Here is a 24,641-nt window from a genome sequence, read left to right as displayed (position 1 = left end):
AGCTGGTCTACAGCAGAGCTATTGCCAACAACACGTTTAACAGGCCCACCTACATATAAAAGGAGCATCAGGAGCAGAACCTGCATCCTTCACTGTTAGTCTTTCACTCGATGTGTTTGGTACACTTCCAGTTATGGCTGTTACGATTTATCAACAGAATTTGATTTTTTAAAATGGTGGATGATGACAATAATTTATTTATTTATTTATTTATTTGCCATTTAATATGCAATTTTGCCAGCAACAAAAAAACTACACATTATTCGTTTTAGAGATTAGTTAAATATACTTTATATTTATTAATACTTTACAGTAAATTATACTTTATAGTAAATTTATATTTACTTTGTTTTAAAACTGTGGTCATAAACAAAGTAAACATTATTTACAACTGAAGTATTTCAATTTTACGTTAAAAAGTCAAATGTCCTACTTTTTACTTTTCACGTTTACTACATTATGCAAAATATGTTGTTCTCTTTGGCTTATGGGAACCTTAGTAATATTAAGTACTAATAATCTGTGAATTAAACTGTCTGATTGATTAATTTAATTCATTTGTTTAGCACTAGAATGACTAAACCTACCTGAACACAGTATTTAACCCTCTATGGTTTTAATTATATTTTACAAGAGCTTTGGAGTCCCTGTGGGTATATCAAATATAAATGTCTATTTAACTTTTGATAATAATAACTTTTGAGCAAGGAAGCCCCTAAAACATGCAGGAGTGTTCTACCTGTCTAATGTCAGGTAGAGTCAAGAAAAGAAAAAATAAAATAAAATAAGTGTACAAGAATATAAAGAGACACATATATTTCTTCACTACACAGTAAATTCACCAGTGTTAAATGAACACTAAGAGTCTGAAACACTAAGGGTATTGATTTAACACTGGTGAATTTACTGTGCATATATATATATATATATATATATATATATATATATATATATATATGTATTATTATTTATGACCAATTTGTAACTAACCACAATGTAACTGGTGTAAATGTGCTTTGTAACATTGTATTATAAATAACCAAAAAAATCTGGTTTGTTGCCTGAGGGCAACACTATTTCATAAAGGCTTAAAACATTCAAGTCACTTTTTAAGTATTTGAATATGGTTTTAGAAACCCAGTGTGAACTGATGTATTTAATTATCTTTTAAAAGATAAAAATTAGTCGCAAAAGATTCGAATCAAATTGATTCAAACCACTTTTTAAAAAAACACTGGAATCACGTTTGCAAATAACAGATAATATTAATAGCAGCGTAAATCTCGGGTCAGTGTGTCTGTTTTCTCGGATTTATTGATTAAATATTGATTAGATGTTGTGTGTCCTTTTTGTCTTTTGTTTTTCTTCAATAAATATATTTTAACCATTTCTACAGTCTGCTGTCTTCTCTTGTCTCCCACCAGCTCTAAACACATCTCTCATTCATTAAATCATTTCTTACCCTCTCAGGTTCCTGTTACAAGCCTTGCAGGTAAGAAAAAAAAATGACTGGCTGTGAAAGTGTTTAATCACTGCTCAAAAGCTTTCTACACTAAGTGGCAGCTCTTGATTAAATTACTGTGATCTTCTCATAGATTCCAATACATATGTTCAAGATGGATGGATGGATGGATGGATGGATGGATGGATGGATGGATGGATGGATGGATGGATGGATGGATGGATGGATGGATGGATGGATGGATGGATGGATGGATGGATAAATCCATGTGCTCCTGTATACTAGCTTCGATGTCTTCAATAGGCGTGTCCAAACTTTTGACTGATACTGTAAGTCTCTCCATTCAGTCACCCATCTTCTTATCTACTTTTTTCCTAGATCAGGGTTGAGGTGAACCCTACCTGGAATCACTGGCCAGAAGGGGAGGACCATCTCCTGATGATCTTTTATTGTCAATAAATGTTTGTGTTGGACATACAATATTTTGCAAAAAAGACCCAAATAAATATATATTTTAAGTGATTCAATTACTTTTAAACATGATGCATAATAGTCAACTAATTTGTTCAAAGATGCCACCTACAGCTCTGAGATCCTGGACATGTGACCTCCTCACTTAATTCTACTAATTTTATCAAATGTACTTGTTTTTTTTTTCTTCATTAAAATATATAAATTACCCAATGAAATTTACCTACAGATACAATCAAAAGTTTACTATACCCATTATGGTCATAAATATCATAGCAATACTGAGCTGCCTCCGGTCACTTGAGGTTTGCTTCTTCTCCATAATCTACATCTTTAAGCTTGATTAAAGTTGTCTGCTGATCACAAACACAGAGGAAAAGTTGTTTAGGGAGAGAATTTAATGGACCGATAAGACCGATCTTGGGTTTATATGAACCAATATTATATATTTCCATCCCATCCAAACCCATTTATATTATTTAGTGCGGTTTGAGACGCAACTAAATTGTAGGGATTGCCTTTTTGATTAAAAGTTGCCTTAAAATTGTAGTGAATAAAAAAGGGTTTTTAAACACTTTTGAAATGTATTGGGATGAAGCAAAGTTTTAGGTGAAATATATAACTAAATATACAAAGTACATATACTTCGAAGTACAATAACAGTAACACAGTAATTGTGCTTCATTACTTTTTACCGGTAGTCAACAGTTTAGACGTGGTGTACTGGTGTTGGCATTGTATTCTCGGCACATTTTTGACATGATAATACCAATTTCATAGTTTGAAACTTGCTGTCAGCTTGTGGTTATGCAGGAAGAGAAAGTCTAGAGGGAAGAAAACTCAAAAGAACTTCGGGCTGGAGCTTCCAATCTAGGATGTTATATTGGAAAGAGGAAGGAGCTTCAGGCACGTTCCTCCTTCTAAAACTCTACTGCTACTCTGACTACTGCTGACCGTGTGCATCCCTTCATGGCCACATCTTCATTTACCCAACTTTAAATGGCTATTTTGCTAGTTTTTGCTTAAATATGTCATCAGCTTGTGCTTATGTAGGAGGAGACTGAAAAGAAGAAAACTCTGAACATTTGGGATTAAATTTGAGCAACTTCTGCTTTTCGAAGAAAGCTAGTCCACCCCCTCTCTGATGAATCGAGTCAGGAAAGAGAAATAGAGTTTTAAAATTTACAGAATTAAGAGGAAGGAGATGTGGTGATGACAGGTTGCAAAAACTGGTCATGAACATGTGAGCAAGGTATATAAACCTATATAAACCGTCACTTCCTCTCTACCTGTGTGTCGAACAACCTCACACCAACCTCCTCCCCCTCGTCCTCCTTCATTTATTTTGTGTGGGGGGGCTTCAGCTTCACGCTTTTCCAGCGAAGCTGCCCTGAACTGCTGCCCAATCATCTGAGTTGGCCCCCCTTCTCTTTTCCGTCTCTTTCAGTAAAGGGCGTGGGGGAAATACTAGCAAAAGGATGTTAGATATGACAGTATGATAATATACAATATCACCAAGAAAAATAATAAAACTGGTTTCATGAACTTAAAACAACACAACAGCAAGAGATGATAAAAAATATTTAATAATCTTCAGATTGTTTTTTCTTTCCAAAAGAAATAGACATTACATCTGGTGCATTTATTTGAAGTATTTCAGCGCTGATCATCTGTTCTGTGCCTTCACCTGCATTCACTCCCCTCTCGTCCAACTGCTGGAAGCTTAATGATGATGGAACAGGCAACACTGCAGGCTCAAACATCTTCAAGAAGAAATGACACGCATACGCAACTATACATCATAAACATCTGACCATTTACAAGCATATATATATATTCATATTTATAGAATGTACAATAAGAATCTTTACACGGTTTAAAAACTCAATAAAATTCAAATAAATAGTTTTAAAAATCGGTAAAGTGCCGGTTTTCCCTTTCGCCTTTGATGGAAATGTTACATTCTTCTACATCGATATTGGTCTTTACTTTATCTGTTTTTGTGTTGTTAAAAAGTTCCACTTTGGTTTGCTTGCAAACGGAGCGTTCACACCTTTAGAAAACATCAGAATTATTTTCCTTTTTTGTATTTTGGGTTTTTTCCCTTTTTTTGGGATGCAGAAACCACACATTAAATCCAACAATGAACAATTAAAAGAAAGTTGCAGAAACAGCACAGACACATTCAGGCTTACAAAAGAAGTCCTTTTTTTTTAGCAGTTTTCAACAGTTTCAAAACAAAAATGTTCTTCAAGAGTGGCTCTTCTTCTTCTTTTTCTTCTGTGTGTGTGTTTTTTTTTCTATATAATGGGGATCACATCAGTGCCATCAGTGTGTTGGTCAATGGGGAGCATGTTGTCTTTGTAAGGAAATGCTCTCAAACAAATCAATGGGCTTTCCATATGACAGATGTGCTCGTACCAAAAGCAGAGGAGCCAGGAGGGACTTTTCTTCGTCTTCGTCTTCATCTTCTGCCTCTTTCCTCGTGGAGGGACCGGAGCAGAATGGAAGCCTCCTCTGATGGCGTTTTTTTTTTTTTTTTTTGCTGTGATCTTTCAACACTTGCTCAGTGGAGGTCCCTCCAGAGGCTCCCCCACAGGCCAAGCCGTGACCTCCCTCTCCGACGGATGGATGAAGGAGAGGAAACGGCAGAGCAGAGCAGACAGAGTGAGCGCCCAACTCAGAGAAGGATGACAGGAAGAAGTTCAAAAAGAGGAGAGTAAAAAAAACCCAGAAAAAACCCAGAAAAGAAGAAACTACGCCCTCCTAGTCCTCTTTCCTCCACAGCAGCAGCAGCAGCAGCAGCAGCAGCAGCGGCGGCGCTAAACTCCTGCCCTCGCTGTACCCCTGCCAAGTCCCTGAAGCAGCTTGTCACACACCATCGACGTTTTCGTCAAGAAGGCTATTCCCTACAATGAAAAACACCCACGGAGCTGTTTGCCTCTCGCAGTTTGGCTGGCTGTCATGCTTTGTTGGAAAAGCGAGGCTGAAGTAAACACTGTAGAGGGGCATGAAAAGTCTCGGGCTTGCAGCTTACGACTTTTGGATTGTACGTGCTTTCTTACAAAGCAAGGATGTAACGATACATCCAATAAAATGTAAATATAAAGTGCACTTCAAATCCTTTAATTTCCCCAAATATTGACAGTATGCCTTATAATCCGGTGCACCTTCTGTATAAATTCTACCAGTCAGGATGTAAGGAGCAGTAAAGCCACTCCGCTTTATAAAGGAGTTTCAGTAAAGTTTCTCCAGCACTAAGGCTGGAGCAGTATTAGCATTAGCCACTAGCTAATAGCACCCCAACTTATCAGAAACACTCAGGGTTCCTCAGTGTAGTGCTGTCAGGCAGCATTTACTAGAGCTAACACTGCACTGACTTTAGACTTGACTTTAGAACACAGTGGATCAACACCAGCAGATGACATGTCTCTCCAAACCATCACGGACCATCACTAAATTTTACATTTCATTTAGAAATTAAAGGAGCAGAGTCTGGAGGAAGAGTGGAGAGACCCACAGTCAAGCACAAACTGCTTGAGGTCTAGTGTGAAGTTTTCACCAATCAGTGATGGTTTGGAGAGACATGTCTGTCATCTGCTGGTGTTGATCCACTGTGTTTTATCAAGTCTAAAATCTGTGCAGTGTTTTCTCTGCTGACTACTTTTATGAAGATGCGATTTCATTTTCCAGCATGATTTGGCACACTGCCCACACTGTAACAAGTACCAGTTCGTCTTATATAATATTCTATATATTTTCTGAGACACTGATTTTTGGGTTTTCATTGGCTGTAATCCATAATCATCAACAATAAAAGAAATAAACACTTAAAATCACTCTGAGAGTTTCATATTTTGAACTGAATTATTGAAATAAAGTTTCAATGATATTCAATTTTTTTAAAAATGCACTAGTAGTATTTATCTACTATTTTGTCACACGTTCTCAGAACATTCCTGGAACATTATTTCTGTAATGTTACAGGCTAACCTTCCAGGAAGCTTTTTAAAGTATTGATAGACGTTCTTATAACTTCTTAATCTCTGTCCCAATACTTTTGTCCATACAGTGCATCACTGTTTCACCACTCAGCCCTCCCGCCTCACACACTGTCCTGCTATGAGCGAGAGATCAAAGCGGTGGGCTGCGTGGGAAGCCGGGTGTGTATGGGTGGTGTGGGGCAGACGAGAACAGGCGCTTTTCCGAACACGATTAGCGATTAGCATGACGCTCAGCTGCCACACACACACATACACGCCATTCTGCCTAACCGCACCCATGTTCACATTAGCAGGGTGGCACCTCGTGGCAGCCCAGACACACTGCAGCTCAGGGCGGGCAGAGGGGGAGGAATGCAGGGCTAATTATTATATAGTGGAGGAGGTGAGGGTTAGACTGGGCTAATCTGCAGTGACCAAACCAGATGTGGACATATTAAGAGAGGTACTGAGGGGAGGGGGGGGGCGGGTGGTATTTTACAAAGCAGGATTTCTCAGTTAGACAGATCACTACTGATATAAATATAATACATTAGATTAATTTGATATTGATCATTCCTTACAGTCAAAGTTAAGACCTGTAAACATTTAATCAATACTAAATTTGTGGTTGTACTATATGTACTATATGTACATTTAATAAACTACAGATTTTTTAACATTTTTGTCCTGACTTTGTCATTTTTGACATCAAAACAAGCAAAAAAAGTCATAGATAATTGTATTTACTAGGGATGCATCAATTCCATTTTTATCAAAATCGATACCAAAATAAACTAAGCATTTAAGAGCATTAGCAACTGTAGTTGTTAGTGTAAAGTAGTGCAATGCAACAGTTAATTATCAGATAATTTAGAGTTTTGTTTTGAGAGTAACATCATATAAACATTTTTTACTTTATTTTTCCACTAAAATTAAGAAATAGAAATAGAAAAAATAGAGATTAGTTTTACTCTATGAACGTTTTGAATGTTCATTTCTCCAGTGTCTTCATGTGACGTCACAAGAAAATAAGCCAATCAGATAAGACTTTCAGGGAACAAACAGGAAGTAAATAAGACAGGTGTTTTGAAGTTTCAGTTTTTTACCTGTGTTTTTTTTTGTTTGTTTTTTTATGTTGGATGTATGAACTCTGACTGGTGTGGCATAGTGGATAACACCACTACCTGCCAGTGAGCTAACTACCACATCGCGTGGGATTTGGTTGGACCTTCTTTAGCTTTGATTTCAGCACGGTGCATTCACTGTGGCATTGTTTTGATAAGCTTCTGCAATGTCACAAGATTTATTCAATCCAGTGCTGCATTAATTTTTCACCAAGATCTTTGAGCTCTAATGATGGTAGAGTCTGATCAACCGCTGCTCAAAGTAAAGTCTTCTCCATCCAGCACATCCCAAAGATTCTCAATGAGGTTAAGATCTGGACTCTGTGGTGAACAGAACAATCCATGTGTGAAAATGATGATCTCATGCTCCCTGAATCACTCTTTCACAATTCCAGCCCCATGAATTCTGATATTGTCATCTTGGAATATACTTGTGTCATCAGGGAAGAAAAATCCATTAATGGAATAACCTGGTCTATATTCAGTATATTCAGGTATTCAGTCAGCTGACCTCATTCTTTCAGCACATACTGTTACTGAACCTAAACCTGCAGACCAACTGCAGCATCAACCCCACACCATTTACTTAGTTTAATCAAGGTGAATACTTTTTTTTGACCAGGCAGTGTATAAATATATAAATATATATTAGTGTTTTAAAATATAAAATACAAAACAAATATTTTGAGTTTAACATAGGGACATTTCTATTGGACAAGCCTCAATTTGAGCTTAAGTTACTGCCCCTACTGAGAATTCCTGCTTTGTGAAACGTGTTGACATGCCAGTCATTTACTGAATAAAAAATGACTACAAATGAACCACTCACGCAAACATCATTCACGCTGTTAAAATAACATCCAAATTATGTAAAAGACATTTCCCAGATTAATAAATACAGGCTCTCAGGCCCTTTCTCCCCGAGCACTTCAGTTACATCCATAAATCGAAGTGTATGAAGGCTTTGCTGACAACTCTAATAAGTGCTGCCTAACAGCTGTGGAGGGCTTTGGGTATAACACTTACTGTGCTGTGGAAATTGCAGGGTGCAAGCTCCAACCTAACCATCAGATTTCCCCTACAAGACAGAGATGAGACGGTGTCGGCGCGGTGCGGTCGGGCCGGGTGTATTATCAGCTGATCCTGCTATTTGCGGCCGAAGCCGTTCGCTCCAGACTCCCTCTGCTGCAGTGGAAGGACACCTTGGCTTTTAGAGCCGTCTGCCTAGTGCCAGCCGGTGACAAATAGCTCCGGCTCTGTGACTCTAAAAGGGGTCAAGAGCTTTTCACACTCTCCTCTCCACAAAAAAGTAAACAAGTATGGCAGAAACCCTCATGGCAATAATTAAAAATGCTCCTCTGTTTCACATCCACCATTCGCATTCCTCTGGACTGTACACTGTCAAGGAACGGAGGATTAAAGAAGAAAGAAGGAAAGAAGAAAGGAAGGAAAGAAAGAAAGGCAGACCAGAAACATCTAGCCAGTCCAGACCAGTGTTTTTCTCCTTGGCGTGCTAAAGTTCACAAGTTCGGTGGGGGAGGTACACAGGAGGAGGAAGAAGAGCGCTACCCCGGGTTATTTTTCTTTCTTTTATTTGGGCTGTGACTGGGATCCTGTTTCAGCTCTCGGTACTGCACCTGTTAAAACACACACACACAGACACACACACACACGTACGTACACACGATCAGGTGGGCAGTATTAGGAATGCAGTGATAGTGGGGGGAGCAGTGGGGGGCTGCTGTGTGGGTGAAAAGCTTCTGGGAATGGCCCAGAAAAGCAAACAGAGTGCAGAGGTCAGGATGTGGGAGAGGAGAGAGTTCCAGGAAAGCTTTCAGGCCCAACAAACACAGTAAAGAACAATCCTGATTAAGCTATTAATAATTAGACCGCTTAATATACTAGCAACCTAATCAATACAAATCTAATTCCATCATTTTCATTTTAACATTTGCGATTTGAAGATTTTTAATCAAATATCTCCTTGCTGCATCTGTATTCTAACCAATATACAGTAATGATAAAACAAAATAAAATAAATGAACAATAGGAAAACAATAGGAAAGCTGTACTAAGAAATGTTCTTAAACCCAAGTCCTGAAAATTCTAAACTAGAAACCAAATTAGAAACCACTGGACACAAAATATGTTAAAATTCAAGCTAAAACATAATAAAATAAAACGTTCAAACATACAAGGTGTGAAACCGTAGTGGTGACCAAAAGGACCAAAAGCTTGGTCCAAACAATAGAGATTTGTTTGCAGTGTGAAAACCATTATGGAAGGTTCAGATCTATTACAGGAAGTTGAAGCAGACTATTGTCACTCATTAAACAATAGAAGAAGAAAAAGAATCAGTGTTATGCTAAGTCTGAAAATTACAACTCACAACAGATTAAACTGGTGATTCCCGTATCTACTGTAACTGTAGATTAACGCATGTTCATAAACAGGATAGAAAGGAATCCACAAGTTATCTGTTACTTTCCTTCATTCTGCTGCGTGACGTAAGTGCATTTGAAAGGGGACGGATTCTGACTGGGAGGCAGAATTTGGCACAACCCCTACAAAAGGCAACTAGCCAAACTATCAACACTCCAACATCTGACACAACTTTCTACAAACCAAGCTACAAACTGCAGTGTAAGACTAAAAATAACCAGTGCAGAGGTTTTGATGGATGTTCTATAATTTACGTGGTTCTTGTAAGACATTGCTTTAAAAGAACCCTTAATTTAATCTTCATTTTTAAGAGTACTTTTAATCTAATAATAGAGCTTTGAGGACTTGTTCCTTAAGTGATCATCATAACAGGTGGCTCAATTTGTCAGGTTAATGAGGTTAATCAACTATTACCTATTTTATTTCATATTTTCATCACCAATATGACACTTTTATATTTATTTGCACATAAAAAACTACAGAAAAATTCCTATAAATTATTATTTATAAATATTTAGTGTATGAATGGGACTGTGTCGCACACGGTCGGTCTCTCTCACTACAGGAAATGTTTCATGTGGTTTAGGCGAGGCGACCTGACATAAATAGCCGGGCCATTATGCCTAGAGACTAAACAAACGGCATTTGAGTTCCTATATAAGGACCAAATCGGAGAGGTTACGGAGAGGTCATGTTAGAGATTTGCTTGCCAGCTTACATTCACCATGGTGCAGATTTCATTTTAATCAGCTCTTTTTTGCCTGCAGTGTTGGCTGCAGTGCTCCGGCAGCCCTAATCCACGTATTGTGCAACCTTTTTCTCTCAAATCCTCCATAATCAACGGAGACCGGAAAGATAGTTTACTTCATTAGGCACGGATCCTCAGCGAACAGGAAAAATGAGGGGTGAGGGGAAAACAAAACAAACCTAAAAAGGCAAAAAATCGTCACTTGTTGAGAGAGGCGAGAGGCGCAAGCGTGAACGGGCCGGGCGTCCCGGGGGCCGGGGAGCAGATGACTTAACCTGGCTGTGGTACTGTGGAGCGTGAAGCTGGGGACACGAGATAAACTGTGGGTGACCGCTCTGAGTCGCAAAGCTGGACCTGTACCAGTCTAACCAGGGCCAGATTTTACAGCAATACTCCAAAGGTTTTAGAGAGGGAGAGAGAGAGAGAGAGAGAGAGAGAGAGAGAGAGAGAGAGAGAGAGAGAGAGAGAAAGAGAGAGAGAGAGAGAGAAAGAGAGAGAGAGAGGTAAAGTGACACACACTTACACTAAAAGAGATACTGAAAGGAATATAGACCAAAGAATTTGTGCTGGAAATCCAATAAATCTATGTTAGAACGTTTAGCTCCTAGAGACTAGAGAAAATGTGATATAAACGAACAATTTATGACAATTTATGACCCTTATTTTTATCTTTTTAAGTCTAATGCCTCAACACTAGAAGGGTGAAGACCAGCACATGCCTCCTCCGATACTCATTAAATCATTCATCGCCTCTTTTCAAACTTTGAGAAGGATTGTTGAGAAGGATTACATGCAACTCTGAGAAAAGCGCAGCGACTCGGTTCCGATACATCAGCTCACAGATGCCTTGTGCTGATTAACATCACCCTTTGGAGTGATGTGGGAAGAGAGCACCATCTACCCACCCAGAGAGAGCAACGCCAATTGTGCTCTCTCAGGGCTCTGGCAGCTGATGGCAAGCTACATGACCAGGATTCAAACCAGCAATCACCCAATTAATCATAGTGGCAGCGCTTAGCCCACTGGACCACTCGGAACCCCGAAAGGGCGCTGAATTTGTTGATTTGTCGATCTGACATGCTAGAGTATCACAATTTATGGCCCTAAAAACTTATCAGGGCCCTTTAAAATTAATCATCAAAACCAAACAAACAACATGTTTCAGATGGACTATTGTTCAGGATTTGGCGAGCAAAGATACTTGCCAAAACAAAGAGCCGGAAAGAAAATAAAAGCCATACATATATACAATAAAATACACAATACATATAAAACACAAATAACAAGCAGGGCTGTCATCGCGCTAGCCTTCACAATGGCGTCGTGAGACAGCAGCAGCCGCAGCTGTGCTGTTTCGGCACTTCAGAGAAAGGCGGGCAGTTTCTGACCGCTTTCTCTCTCACATCTCACCCACAAAGCATCTGACGTCACTGCTGGTGTCTCCCAGGGAGACGTGGAGCGTGCAAGTAACTGCTGACTCAACATAAGCATCTATCACCACAGCTCTACCGACTGGAAAACAACAGCTCCCAGTCAGAGATGGGGTCTTACATCTTATACACTGCAGAGACAGGCCTTACTGGCTGGTACCTTATCAGTAACAGATAAGGGCACTGAATTTGATTGACTGATTGATGGAAATGTTGACTTTGTTTTCATATGAATGAAATCTGTACAAATTTGCACAGTTTTTTAGGGTGGAGTGCAACACAAATATACCACCAGAATGTGTAAGTTCATATACACTGATTATATATTTTGTAATCTTTAATGTAATTCCACAGTTTTTTATATCGTATATCACTTTCTTCCAAAAATATGCAGCCGCGAATTAAAAATGCAATTCAATTGATCTACTAATTGTTACAGCTTTCATATATACAGAAAACACAAAGGCTCCACTGTATGACCCAGTTTTGAACTAGAGTAAATTAGGGTTGGAGATGATGACCAGAATAGTGCAGGCTTTCTTCTCAGCGAGCTGCACTGCATGCCCTTTAACAGCGAGCTGTTCCCTGCACGGATAAGCCTAATAGGGTCATTATTTTTGGATTTAAACCTTGCGTGTCACCGTTTCGGCTGACTTTTGGAAACCTTTCTGAACTAAAGTGTAAACAAAACTTTGCATGTCAGGGTGACGAGATACGGATCAACGTATCGTGAATCTAATGGAAGAAAAGAGGTGGGTGAAAAAGGAAAAAACAAAACCCTCCGACAACAATAAAAGCTCAATCAAAAGAATCCCTCAGAAGGGGACTGCCGCAGAGACGCTTTGGCGCGTTACAGGTTCCATTACAGTGAATGGGTGACAGCTCTGCCGTCTTTAAGTGGAGCAACGTGCACTCATCCCCCTTTTTAATGATGGAGAGCTGTCCCGCCGAAGAGGAAACGCAAACAAAACTAAAGCAAAGAACAAAATAAAGGGGCGAGAATAATAGACTGCGAAGAAAAGGAAGTTTTGCGGAAGGAGGGAGGGATGGAGAAATCAGAGGGGAGGAGGGAGGGTTCCAAAAAAAAAAAAAAAAGAAAAAAAAAATTGACTATGGTGAGATAGCAATTTGGAGAAAGTGCTTGGCACAACGCAAACATGCACTCGAGACGACGGGTAAAGACCTCGCGCCGCTCAAACGCTGCTCCACCCTCGCTCCTTCTGCCTGGCGCTGACAGTACACAGCTACAAGAGAGAGAGAGAGATAGAGCAAAAGAAAGAGAAAGAAAAAGAGAGAGAGAGATAGAGGGGGAGAAACGTGCTTTGAAGTGCGCGTGTGTATATATACGGTGGCACAGTGTAGGCCTTGTGCTGCGCGTGCATCGCGTTTAGTGGTGTCACGCACCGTCCTGGGAGCGTGCGCTGTCGTCCCAGCCGCCGAGCGGGGATCGAGGGTTTGAAGCCACAGGGGCGGCAGGCAAATATAAATAAGTAAAGGCAAAAGGCGAACATTTTTAATGATACTATGCTATGCTGTTTATACAGGAGAAAAGGAAGGGGAAGGGGGGCAAAGGGAAAAGGAAAAAAAAACGTCCTCACTTCATCTCCTGTGACACCTAACCTAGCATTAGGGGTATTAAACGATATCCTAAAAAAAGAGTCAAGCAGACACCCACAGACGATGGAGGGATCTTGCCTTTCGCATCTATTGTCGAGAGGAAGAAGAAAAAGAACAAGAAGAAGAGGGAAGAACAAGAAGAAGCACAGTGAGGTGAAGGCAGGCGAGGCTGAAGGGAAAAGTTCTCCAGCAAAGTTTCGTCAGCTTTTTGGATGTGCGCTAATTGCCTGTTTAAACTCTAAACAGAAAGCCCTAGCGTTGCACAGCGGAGGCTTTGATATGTGCCGATAGCGAGAGCAAACGCTGAAAAGTAGTTGGAGCACCACCGAACTAAAGCTCGGAGCCACAGGACATGCTCAGACCTCTTTATATCTTTATACTGTATGTATGTGTGTATGTGTGTTCTGACGTTCTGATGTTTTCCGCCCCCTCCTTTGTTTAACCCATCCCTGTAAAAAAAAACTACCCAAAGGAAAGTTCCTCTATTGTGCTCCTTTCCCAGAAACACCCTTCTTTAGGTGATGAATCAGTGCTATCGAGTGCTACCGAGTCATTTTGCACTTGCTTGCATAGCAGCATTCTAATCTTTACATTTGCATAGGCCGTAATGGAGCCCTCTGTGTGCTAATTGCAGCATTCCACACATCACAATCCCCGCCCCCACTGGCTAATAGCATCATAAAGCATTCCAGAGATGGGATGTGTCTCCAGGACCGGGCTGAGAATACTTAAGTCTGCAACAGTAGCTGCCCTCATTTAAGGGACATAAAAGATTCCCTTGGATCAGGGAGCCAGCTTACTCAGGCATGAAATCAAAACCATTCAACCACAGGGCACATGTACAAGGTAAAGCCAGTCTCTGAGGGCACTGGCTATATTGAATCAAAAGACTATGTATAAAATAAAAAAGGTATACTTAACAGGTAGCTAACGCACAGCAGGTTCTGTGGATCGTTGGATTCCAGCAGTGTGGCAGAAAGGCACCGCCACTCCGAGCATGAGTAGGCCGAATTTACATTAACGCAGAAATGCATTTGTATCCCCGAAGCTCTCCCGAAAGCACTGCTCTGCAGGACGGCTATAGCCATATAGTTTAAGCATAAGCTCTTTCCATCAGGGGGCAAATGCAGCCCCAACTGGAAGCAGAGGTAATTCAGTATCCCCACAAAGACGCCCCGTACCGAAGTCCCACAGTATTGATGCCCTTTATATAAAGAGTCATTAGAAGCTCATCAGTTCTGCTTGTTCTCAGGCACCTCCAAATGATCTGTAAAGAGGCAGTGGCCCTTCTCAGCCCTGCAGGGCCGTCACCTGGGAGACAGCGTGGGAGGTTCGGGTCACGTGGGGGCCTCAAAAATAGCGCTTCATTTGTCATCCGTACAGAACAGTCGGGCCCAAGGGTGCCCGCAGGACACACCCTGACGCGGGGACGCTTCATTTGAGTCTCCGGCGTCCCATAGCAGAGGTGAGCGCTGTCCCCCTTGGGCGTCTGTAACCCAGAAAACAGAGGTGAGGTAAAGGGACCCGCACAGGCAGCGCAGAGCAAAGCAGAGCAGCGCAAAGCAGTCGAGGCAAAAGCGATGCAGAGCGGAACGTTCCTGACTCACGCAGTATCCCATGCCGTAACCTCTCAGTACAATGAACTCTAGACTTTTCTGGAGCAGCGCAGAATCAAGACGAGACAACCTGGCGCAGATTGCTGCCCCCGGTCATGGTGGTGAGGTCCTCCGAGGCTCATTCTGACCCTGCCTCATTAGCCAGGTCCTCCTCCAGGCCTTGCTACCTGCCGGGACCTTCTGGACTCCAGGTGCTTCGGTTAGGCGCACCTACCGAGAAAGCTGCCCAGTGCTCGTTTTGGCTGATATGGTCCAGGCTAACAGAGACTGCTTTAGGAAATTAGGAAATTAGAGTTCTGTAGCTTTTTGTGAAAATGTGGTCTTTGTGAAAGTGTTTGTAAGGTTTTGTCATACTTTTGGGAACTCAAGTTTGATTTTTGACCAAATCAAAGTCCTACTAATTAGCCCTGGATAATTCACATGGATGCTTTGCAGTGCAGTATTTGTATTGTCACTGTCACAAAAAATACTTTCAAAGGGAATGGAAGCTACTAAGCTACTAAAGTCATTATTATAACTGTTTTTCTGTGCTGCTGCACCAAACATTTTAACCCAAAGCAACCCTACACTTAAAAGCATACTTGTCAAAAAGCTCATTGATTCCATAGAACTACTTGCAGAACCCTTAAAAATAAAAAGTCAATGGCCTTTTCTTTTTTCAATAACCATTTTTTGAGAGTAAGAATTTTGTACATACAAATAAAGGCTTCTCCTTATTTTTATTACAGTACATCCAACCTTCATTTTTAAGAACTCTGCAGTGCTGGCCATCATGGGTAAATCCCCCTGAGAGCCACTCTGACCTTGCCTCATTAGCCAGTGCTTCCTCCAGACCTTCCTACCTGCCGGCACCTTCTGGGCTCCAGGTGCTCACGTTAGGAGCACCTACAGAGTTTTTGGGCCAGGTTAACTGCGGCTGCGCGGGCCGCAGGAAAAGTCGGGCGGGGGCCAGGGATTACGACCCTGTAAAGATCAAAAGGCAGCCCGCAGCTCAGGGTCCATCAAAGGCAAGTGTGTCGGCACTGATGTGGCAGAGCCACTGGTCCCGGATCAGGGCCCCACGACGCCCCGGCAGTCGGCTCCACAGGGGCTTAGCCTACACAGAGGAAGCCGGATAACAAGCGGGGCCTGCGTTTACGAGCGCAGGCTTTAATTGCAGTTAAACAGCGGCACCTTGCCGTTCTCATACAAACACTGGTGTTTATGGAAGGGACGTTGTGCGGCACACACTGCACAACACACTGATCTCACGCTTAATGTACAGACCGAGTGGGAGCGGATTACTGCTTCACTCTAATGACTTACAATAACAGAGCATGGAGAGTTACTACACAGTGAGAAGTCCATAAATCTGCGCATGGCGTCTGGTGGTGCGGATTTCACAGATTACACATAATTTATATCAGTTCTGGATGGCCTGAACTCACGGATCACATATCTCGTTAAGTCTAATCCAGACGGCATTATATAATTAGATTTCATCAATAGAATATTCAATCGGCATGAAGTTTAACGGGCGAAGAAAGTGGCGCTTACCGGAGTAGAAAGTTAAGTAAGTGGAGTCTGTTGGTTTAACAAGTCTACAACTCAAACTCTGCATTGTAATGAGTCACAACACTGTCTGTGATGATAAGAATAGAATTCCCTGATTCTGCATTTATGTAGATCAGCAAGTGGGAAAGGCATAAATTAAAGAAAAGAAAAAAAAAACACACAGAGCTGAGCCTGCAAACTCCCTGGAACTCTCCAAACACTCTGAGACTCTCTCGAGAAAGAAAGAAGTACAAGGCTGGTCGATAGCACAGGGGAAAAAGCATGCTGTGAAGCTGACCCCGGGAATGAAAGTACACTTCAATAGTTGCCCAAAGCAGAGATAAAAGCAGGTGTTGCGGGGAAAGATTGGGGGTGAAAAGTGACTGGCCACTCTATAACACTCATGGTAAAGTGTGTGTTGGGTAATTATAGATTGGATGAGTGCTGCACTTGAGCCCCCTCCGAGGGGGATAGGTAGATGTACAGATGGACAGATGTACGGGACGGATAGAGGGGTTGGAATGGAGAGACGGAGGTGCACCTACCACTTGGACATCAGAGGGCACTCTGGAGAGGAAGTCCAGCAGTTCGTTGTTGTCGATGGTGTACGGGTCCCGCAGCTTCTTCGTGAATTTGTTCACCCCTGAAAGTTGGGCCGACAGGGCGCCATTACACCTCATTGAGGAGGAACAAGTGCACTTCAGCAGTGTATCAAAAGAGCCTGGGCTGTCTGCTCCAGCAGCACAGCATCAAAAGCCTCTCTGAAGCCTTGTCTTTTTCTAAGTAAAGATCGGCTGCCATTAGGCCCACAAGAGCACTGCTCTCTGGCCTTTGAGAGCTGCTGCTCAAGTCGGCAACAGCGAACAAAGGAGCGCACAGGCCATTAGCTATGAGGCTGTGTTTGCCCCGAGCTCAGCACTCCAGCGGCCCCCATGCTGCGTCGGTGGCAAAAGCCTGCAGCTCACAGAACACAGCTGACATAGTTCATCGGCAACTTTTCCTGCAACTACAATTCTCTATTCTTCTTCATCTCAGAGCATTCATTCAATATGTATAAGGCTCAAAAGTTCAGAACAATAGCTAGTACTTTTGTTTTGTTAAATTATTCCATTTAATTACAGTATAACATACACTGTGTGGATAAAAGTATTGGGACCTGTTCATTCATTCATTCATTCATTGTAACTTCTGAAATCAGGGGTTTTAAAGGTGTCTCTACTGTCCAGGAAATCTTGTACTGTCTTTCGACTACATATTTCTGTTTGCTAAACTGCCGTGAGGATTTAATTGCAATTAGTGCAATCCTCAACTTATTCCAAAAGTACTGGATGGACCACAATTCTTGCAGAGAATATCTTATGTTTATCTGCTCCAGAGAGTCTACTATTATTTTGCCAATGCTTCTACGTCTACTGGGACTAGCAAGCTACATGAACAGGATTCAAAACCAGTGATCTAAATTTTAAACTCGCTGTTTTCAACAAAATATCAATGCTTCTCTCAATTAACTACAAATAATACAAATATTTATCATTTGAATTATTAACATCACTACACAATACACAGGTTACTTTGACTATAGAAAAACTTCACAAAGGTTTAACACTCACCCCAGGCCAGGACGATGTATCTGAGGGGAATGAAGTAAAGTATAATCGTGGCTACACACAGAGCCACTATGGCCAGCCAGCTGAGAAAAGGCACAGTCCAGTTGAAGGTGCTGTTAAGAGAGGAAGAGAGAGAGAGAGAGAAAGAGAAAGAGAGAGAGAGAGACACACCAGTGTAGTCAGTTCTGTTATTTAAATTTTATTTTATTTCTATTATATACACTCACATGCCAAAGGTCACAGGACAGCAGTTGGTAAATTTATACTGACCCCTTATAGTGGGTGTTAGATTGATATTGAACTTAAATTACTTATTGAACTTAAATTACTATGTTAAAACAAGCTACATGGGAGGAACCGCTAACTGATTGTGCCCTGGGTTACCAGGGTTCCTCAGTGTAGCTCTGTCGGGCAGCATTTACTAACGTTAAGTGCTGTTAACCACAGCTAGCGCTGCTGCTTACCGCGCTGTTTAAAAAATATTTGAAAACTAAGCTTACCGTAAATAAACTGAAGCACCTTACTCACCCAAATAAACATTTTTTAGGAGAGAAATCTGTGTAGATTAACATTCAGCGCTGGTTTGAATTTGAAAGAATTATTATTTTTTTTTACAGTTTTGTTTACTTAGGTGCTTCTCCCAGCTTCCACATTAGAAGGGAAACATGGCGACTCCCTTGTTCCTTACTACTGTCGCTTAAAATGCGCCTTATAATCCGGTGTGCCTGATGTATTAAAATAGACCAGAAAATAGACATTCATTGATAGTTCGCCTAATAATTCTATGCGCCTTATAGTCTCTAAAATATGGTACTTAGCCAGCAGCAGTTAGGTTGCTGAACTTTAGAGCTTCACTGCTATAATTTAGCTATATCTGTATCAGTTACTTGAAGGGTTGTTCCAATTATTAGAGGGAGGATTTCACCCCTTAAGCTTAAAAACAAGGGGTAAGTGTACAAAAGAGAAATATTACTTTTGACGGGTCAGTGTATATTGCATACATATTGCTAAACTACAGCCCCTGCAGGAGTAAGCAAAGCTGATTGGCTCATTTGGATCATACAGTACGGCCAAAGACTTTAGCAAACTCCTTTGTCTTTATAAACGAGGTCATGCTGTGGGTTTTCAAAACGGTTCAGAAAGGATCTGTGTGAGTGTGTGTGAGAGTGTGTGTGTGTGTGTGTGTGTGTGTGTGTGTGGTGCCCGCGTGCCCAGCCAGACGCAGTCTCTCACTTCTTTATCCTCTCGCCGTAGGAGGCCACTTCATCCAGTGCACTCTGCACACTGATACACACATCCTGAATGGCATACAGCTTGTTCATGAAGCCTTTTTTCTCCGAGTCCTGAGAGAGAGAGAGAGAATAAGATAGAGAGAAAGAAAAAGAAAAAGAGAGGCTAGGCACATGCATTTTCTTAAATCCTTAAGAACTAAGAGCATACAGAGCTTCAAAGACTTGGAGAGCTCTTGTTCCCCCTGTTTCTCCTCCCACCTCCTCAAAGTTCTCCATGCAGCAGCAAAAACCAACCCTATTTTAAACTAGAGCTTATATTTCTACAACAAAACATATGTATCCATACACCCAGCATCCAAGCATTTGGGAGGTTATGTGTCGATCCATCACACCAGCTCAACCCTGCTCTTTAGACAGGGCAGGCTGTGCTGGACCATTAGCTTTAACTTTCATGAGATCACGGTGGTTACTGGCCACCATCATCAGCATCATTACACGAGCATCCAACATGAAAGGCCTGAGCGTTTTATCTTTTGATGGTTGAGGAGTCCTCATTTTATGCCCTAACCACAAATCGAAGGCCCAAGTCGTAGAGTCCCTCGTTTCACCACAGAAGAAGGAACACAGTCATGGAACACTGGGGCTGACATGAGGAGGCTCGACAGAATGCAGTGACTGAGAAGAGTGACAGAGAGAGACGAGAGAGTTTTAGTGTTTTAGAGTGAGGACATCATGCTGGGACACTCAAATAAACACAAAAACATACAGTTAAACTAGAATTTGTAAGCTACTCGATATTACACTGACGTGCCAGATTTGTCTACATTTAAATCACTTCTCAAAACAAACCTCTTCAGATCTGCTTTTAATTTTAATCTGAAATAAAACGTAATGTAGAAACTTGTAGAAACTATTTTTGTGTTTTTTTTTGGTTTGCTTTGTTTTGTTTTTTTGTTTTTTTTTTACAAATTGTCATTGTTAAAACTGCCAATATTGCTATTTTTATTTTCAATTTACTGACTGAATCCCTTATTATTGTTGATATACCTTTCCTTTTGCTTTGTATCTTATCTTTGTATGTAAAGCGTCTTTGAGAATTTTGAAAAGCGCTATATAAATAAAATGTATTATTATTATTATTATTATAATTAAAAGTCATGGAATGGGGTTACAGTGTTTAAATAATTAAGATGTGTTACCTAAACACTGGTCAGTGTGCTCATGGCAAGGTGATGCAAATTATCGGAGTCTGTGCATTTCTCTATCCTTAGTAATAACTGTACACTGGAAATACAGTAGTGCTTGAAAGTTTGCAAACCCTTTTAAATCTATATTCTATATTTGAAGTGCAGAGTTATACAGAAGTTTCAGTAAAGTTTCTCCAGCAGTGTTAGCATTAGCCGCTAACCACAGCGCTAGCTCTTTCACCATTCAGAGGTGAGTATATCAGATTGTAACCTACATGTTTACCGTGTTAAAACAAGCTATGTGGGACAAACCGCTAGCTGATAGTGGCCTGGCTTACAGGAACACTCAGGTTTCCTCAGTGTAGGGCTGTCAGTTGATTTTTACTAGTGCTGCTAAGCATGGCTAGCACTGCTGCTAACTGCACTGTTGAAATGATTGGAAATCTAAGTTTACTCACTCAAATAGTTTTCAGGAGAGAAATCTGTATAGATTAATAGCATGGCGACACCCCTGTTCCTTACTATTGTCGCTTAAAATTCACCTTATAATCCGGGGTGCCTTTTGCATGAAAATAGTCCAGAAAATAGACGTTCACAATATGGAATTGCGTCCAGTATCTGGTATATACAAATATGTAAAATTGAATTACTTTCCTCAAAAAAAAAAGACCAAATATAATATGTTTGTTTAATTTGTTTAACTGGGTTCTCTTTATCTACTTTTAGGACTTGTGTGGAAATCTGATGAGGTTTTACGTCATATTTATGCAAAATAAAAGGGTTCACAAACTTTTAAGCACCCCTGTACATCATAGAAGGCATTACCACCCACAGTGGACAGTGCAGTGAGTGGTAATGTGGTTTCTGGCTAGAATTTTCTATGTGATTAAACAAGCGCATAAGTGTTTTTCAACTTCAACTTCGTCACTGCAAAAGTTTCTGGAGGTGCTGAACAAAAGTTGCTGCTTGTGTGTCCAAACTTTTAACTGGTACTGTATATTAATACAATACAAATTTGTAATGCTGTTCTAAAAGGCATATGTGTTTTTTTATCATCCATTCTGCTCTAAACTGGGAACCACCGAATATTAGTTTGAGTTTTAAAGTGTGGCTGAGGCCCTGTGTTTTGGCCCACTTACATTTGATAAACTTGATAAAGAATTGTGTGTCTGCTTAATTTACAATACTCTACAGTGTGTGTTGAGAATATTGTCACAGTCATAGCTGACAAAAACATACATACAATCTGTCCAATCATTTATGACATTTACTCGTATGACATTTGTTTACATCTCTTCAATATCTGATATGTATTCCTGAGTGCTCAGCAAAGCAAAACTTGCTTAATATAACATGTATGATTTTTTGCCTTGGGCTAGACTAAGTGAACTGAAGTACAAAAATAAACACACTCTTATGGTGCGTTCCCCTTTTCCTCAGAAATCAGATATTGGAGCTGGAATTGATGCCCCAATCCTACTAGTTAGACATTTTGATAACTGTTTGATAACACTATTTCAAAATGTTTCTGAGAAATGTTAAACAGTTTAGAGTTGGGTTTAGAGTTTAGAGTTTAACTCTTTAGAGTTTACCAAAACTGGTCTAAGAATCCTTAACTGCTACTTTTATATCGCAGGTCAGCATTTGCACTTAAATGGAAACATGTCCACAGATAAAAGTTAAAGGAAAAACTCTTTGCACAATTCAATTAATGAGACACAATTAGATAGAAGTAATAATAAACCATATAGAAGCACTGTGTTGACTGCTATGCTGTGCCATTCAGCCTTTCTTGGATTTTAAACTCAGGGTTGGTGATGCTTTTCAGACTTTTTCAGTAGTAAATCATACTTGTGGTGGCGCTACAGTTGAAATATCCTACTTTGGAGCTTAGAAATTCCGGCAAACAAGTTTGAATTAAACGCAGCATTGGTCAAATGGACAAAATATTGTGTTTAATGGTACCAGTGTGCTGGAACAACCTTCCCTGCTAAGCCTAATATATATTCATTTTAAAAACTGGGGTGTCAGGTAATTTTTCGCAGGAGTTCTTCTGGCCACTTCACGCGTCTTTATGTACTTACGTCACACGTACAGCCTCTAAAAGAGGATCCGGCTCAGTTTTACTGAAGGCGAGCGGCTGGTGGAGCACTGGAGACTTCAGAAGGGGAAAGTCAGATCTCAGCAGCTCATTTACTCATAGTAAATACAAAGTGTGTAGTCGAAGTGAAGTTTCTGACTAAGAGTGCTCTCTCTCTCTCTCTCTCTCTCTCTCTCTCTCTCTCTCTGACTGAACATAACCTGGAATCGGATTCATCCGCTCTGAAAGGAGACCGCATCACACCCGCCCAAATGATTAAAATGATTCTTTCGCATGCTCACCAGAGGGCCCTAAATACCAAAAACTTACGGACATCAGCTTTAAATGTTTAGTAATAAAAGCAAAAAAGGAGAAAAAACGGATTAATCACAATTAGTCAGTATATTAAATATTATCTTGATTGATCTGATTGTTTTTCTTTTTACTTTTTATTGAATGCCACCTCTAGTAATAAATAATTCTAGTCGACTTATACATTCTCATTTGTGATTTCTTTCATATACAGCTTTTTAATAGGAAAAACACAATAAAAGAACACTGTATTCCTGCCTCAACTGTCAGCAGACTGATTTGTGCCATTTTTTTCCGAACCTCAAAAGCAAGAAAATACAAGCCTAGACCTTCAGGGCCATCAGGGTGAAAGCACCTTTTCCATGTCTCCCTCTGTTCACACTGACCGTACCCCACACCGGACCAACTGGCAGCACTTAAAAAATATAAGAAGCCCCCAGTACAATGATCTCAGCGGGAGAGCGGTGCCATGCTGCTCTCTCCGCAGCAGCGAGGAGCTCTAGCGCTCTCTGTGGCCGGGAACCAGGGCAGTCCCCGGCCCTGCTCGCCCCCAGCCTGGCACCACTACAGAGGGCGCGCTCATGCTTTTCATGAAGATCAATTGAAATGTCACTGTCATAGTGGATAATGCCCTCTCGGAACCGGCCAGCGCCTTGAGCCTCGGGATCAAACGACGCTGTGCAAATCAGGGCAGAGACAAAAGAGGGGTACATTTCCATACAGACTAGATTACGTAAGAACTTCTTTTTCCTCCTCTTTTTTATTTATTTTGCTCTGTTTTAGTTCTGTACGTCGCGCGCTTTCTGTGAGAGAGTTTGACGGCGGATATTAATGCAATGGCGATGATGTTATATCATGCGAGGATTAGCATATATTTCACACTCGCATTGTGTGTACAAGTATTCTCAAATCAAGGCTATGAGATGGCATGCCGCATCTGCTGCTGCCAGGGAGGTTTGAATGGGAGCGGCTGGCTGACGTTTTTCCTCTTATGTTCCAGAAATGAAGATATGCGCTGGTGTCTTATTAGACTTCTGAGACTTTGCATATGGGGTCTAAAAGGGGTCTAAAAAAAAAAGTTTGTAATACTTGTAAGATTAAGACAGCCAGAAGGTCAAGTTTTGTGCATTTAGAGATTTAGAGATGAGTACTTTTAAAACATGCATTGTGGTGTGGTCTCCTTTTAGGGAGTTTTCCCACCAGCACTATTTGGTCCAGTTAAAACGGACTCTGGTTCATTTGTACCCTTACAGTGGTTCGACTGAGCAGGTGTTAAAACAGTAATCACACTCAGGTGCGGATCAAAGCAATCGGACTGAGGTCTCCAACTCTAGAGCGAATCGCTTGTGGTGAGCACGTTGTCCGGTCTTGATTCAACCCAACTATCTATAATATACTCCTTTTATTTGAGCTAAACTGCTGATAAAACACAGTTTAGTCTGATATATTAGCCAGATAATGCTATTTACCACAGCTATGAACAAATGCTGTCTCTGCTGCTCCTTGCTGTTTAAATGCGTGGTCTGTGCTGCATTCACTACTCACAACCGCGCAACTCCGTTTACTACATGTAGATCTGCACTGCATGTCGTATTTGAAAGTGCAGTGGCAAATTTTCATCTTTCTGTGTTAAAGCAGTTTTACACTGCACAGATATTCATTCTGGAACACATAATCTTCTCACTATATTTACTTTCTTGCTTCCGCACCAAGACAGCTCTGACCAATGTGCTTGTGTGGTTGATTGGTGCGCATTTTGTTGCGGTTAAGTTAATGCCTGTGTGAAAATAAACCAAA

At 40.9% G+C, this 24,641-nt stretch overlaps 1 protein-coding gene across 6 annotated transcripts in view; it reads right to left on the bottom strand.

Annotated features, from left to right (window-relative positions):
- Window positions 1-3,501: 3,501 nt before the first annotated feature.
- mctp1a (multiple C2 domains, transmembrane 1a) overlaps window positions 3,502-24,641 on the bottom strand; it is a 254,147-nt gene continuing 233,007 nt past the window's right edge. For 5 of the 6 annotated variants that reach the window (XM_007243904.4, XM_022667577.2, XM_007243906.4 and 2 more), the window contains 4 exons: window positions 19,267-19,376; window positions 18,037-18,146; window positions 16,972-17,069; window positions 3,502-8,677 (listed from right to left, as the gene is read on the bottom strand). In XM_007243904.4, coding sequence (XP_007243966.3) covers window positions 8,606-8,677; window positions 16,972-17,069; window positions 18,037-18,146; window positions 19,267-19,376 — 390 coding nt within the window. In that variant the 3' untranslated portion in view covers window positions 3,502-8,605. The remainder of the gene's footprint in view (window positions 8,678-16,971; window positions 17,070-18,036; window positions 18,147-19,266; window positions 19,377-24,641) is intronic. The other variant, XM_049470826.1, reaches the window with a different exon arrangement.

This window comes from Astyanax mexicanus, chromosome 22, assembly GCF_023375975.1.
Source record: "Astyanax mexicanus isolate ESR-SI-001 chromosome 22, AstMex3_surface, whole genome shotgun sequence".
In the NCBI taxonomy this organism is placed as follows: domain Eukaryota; kingdom Metazoa; phylum Chordata; class Actinopteri; order Characiformes; family Acestrorhamphidae; genus Astyanax; species Astyanax mexicanus.
This window is presented reverse-complemented; position numbering and strand designations above follow the sequence as displayed.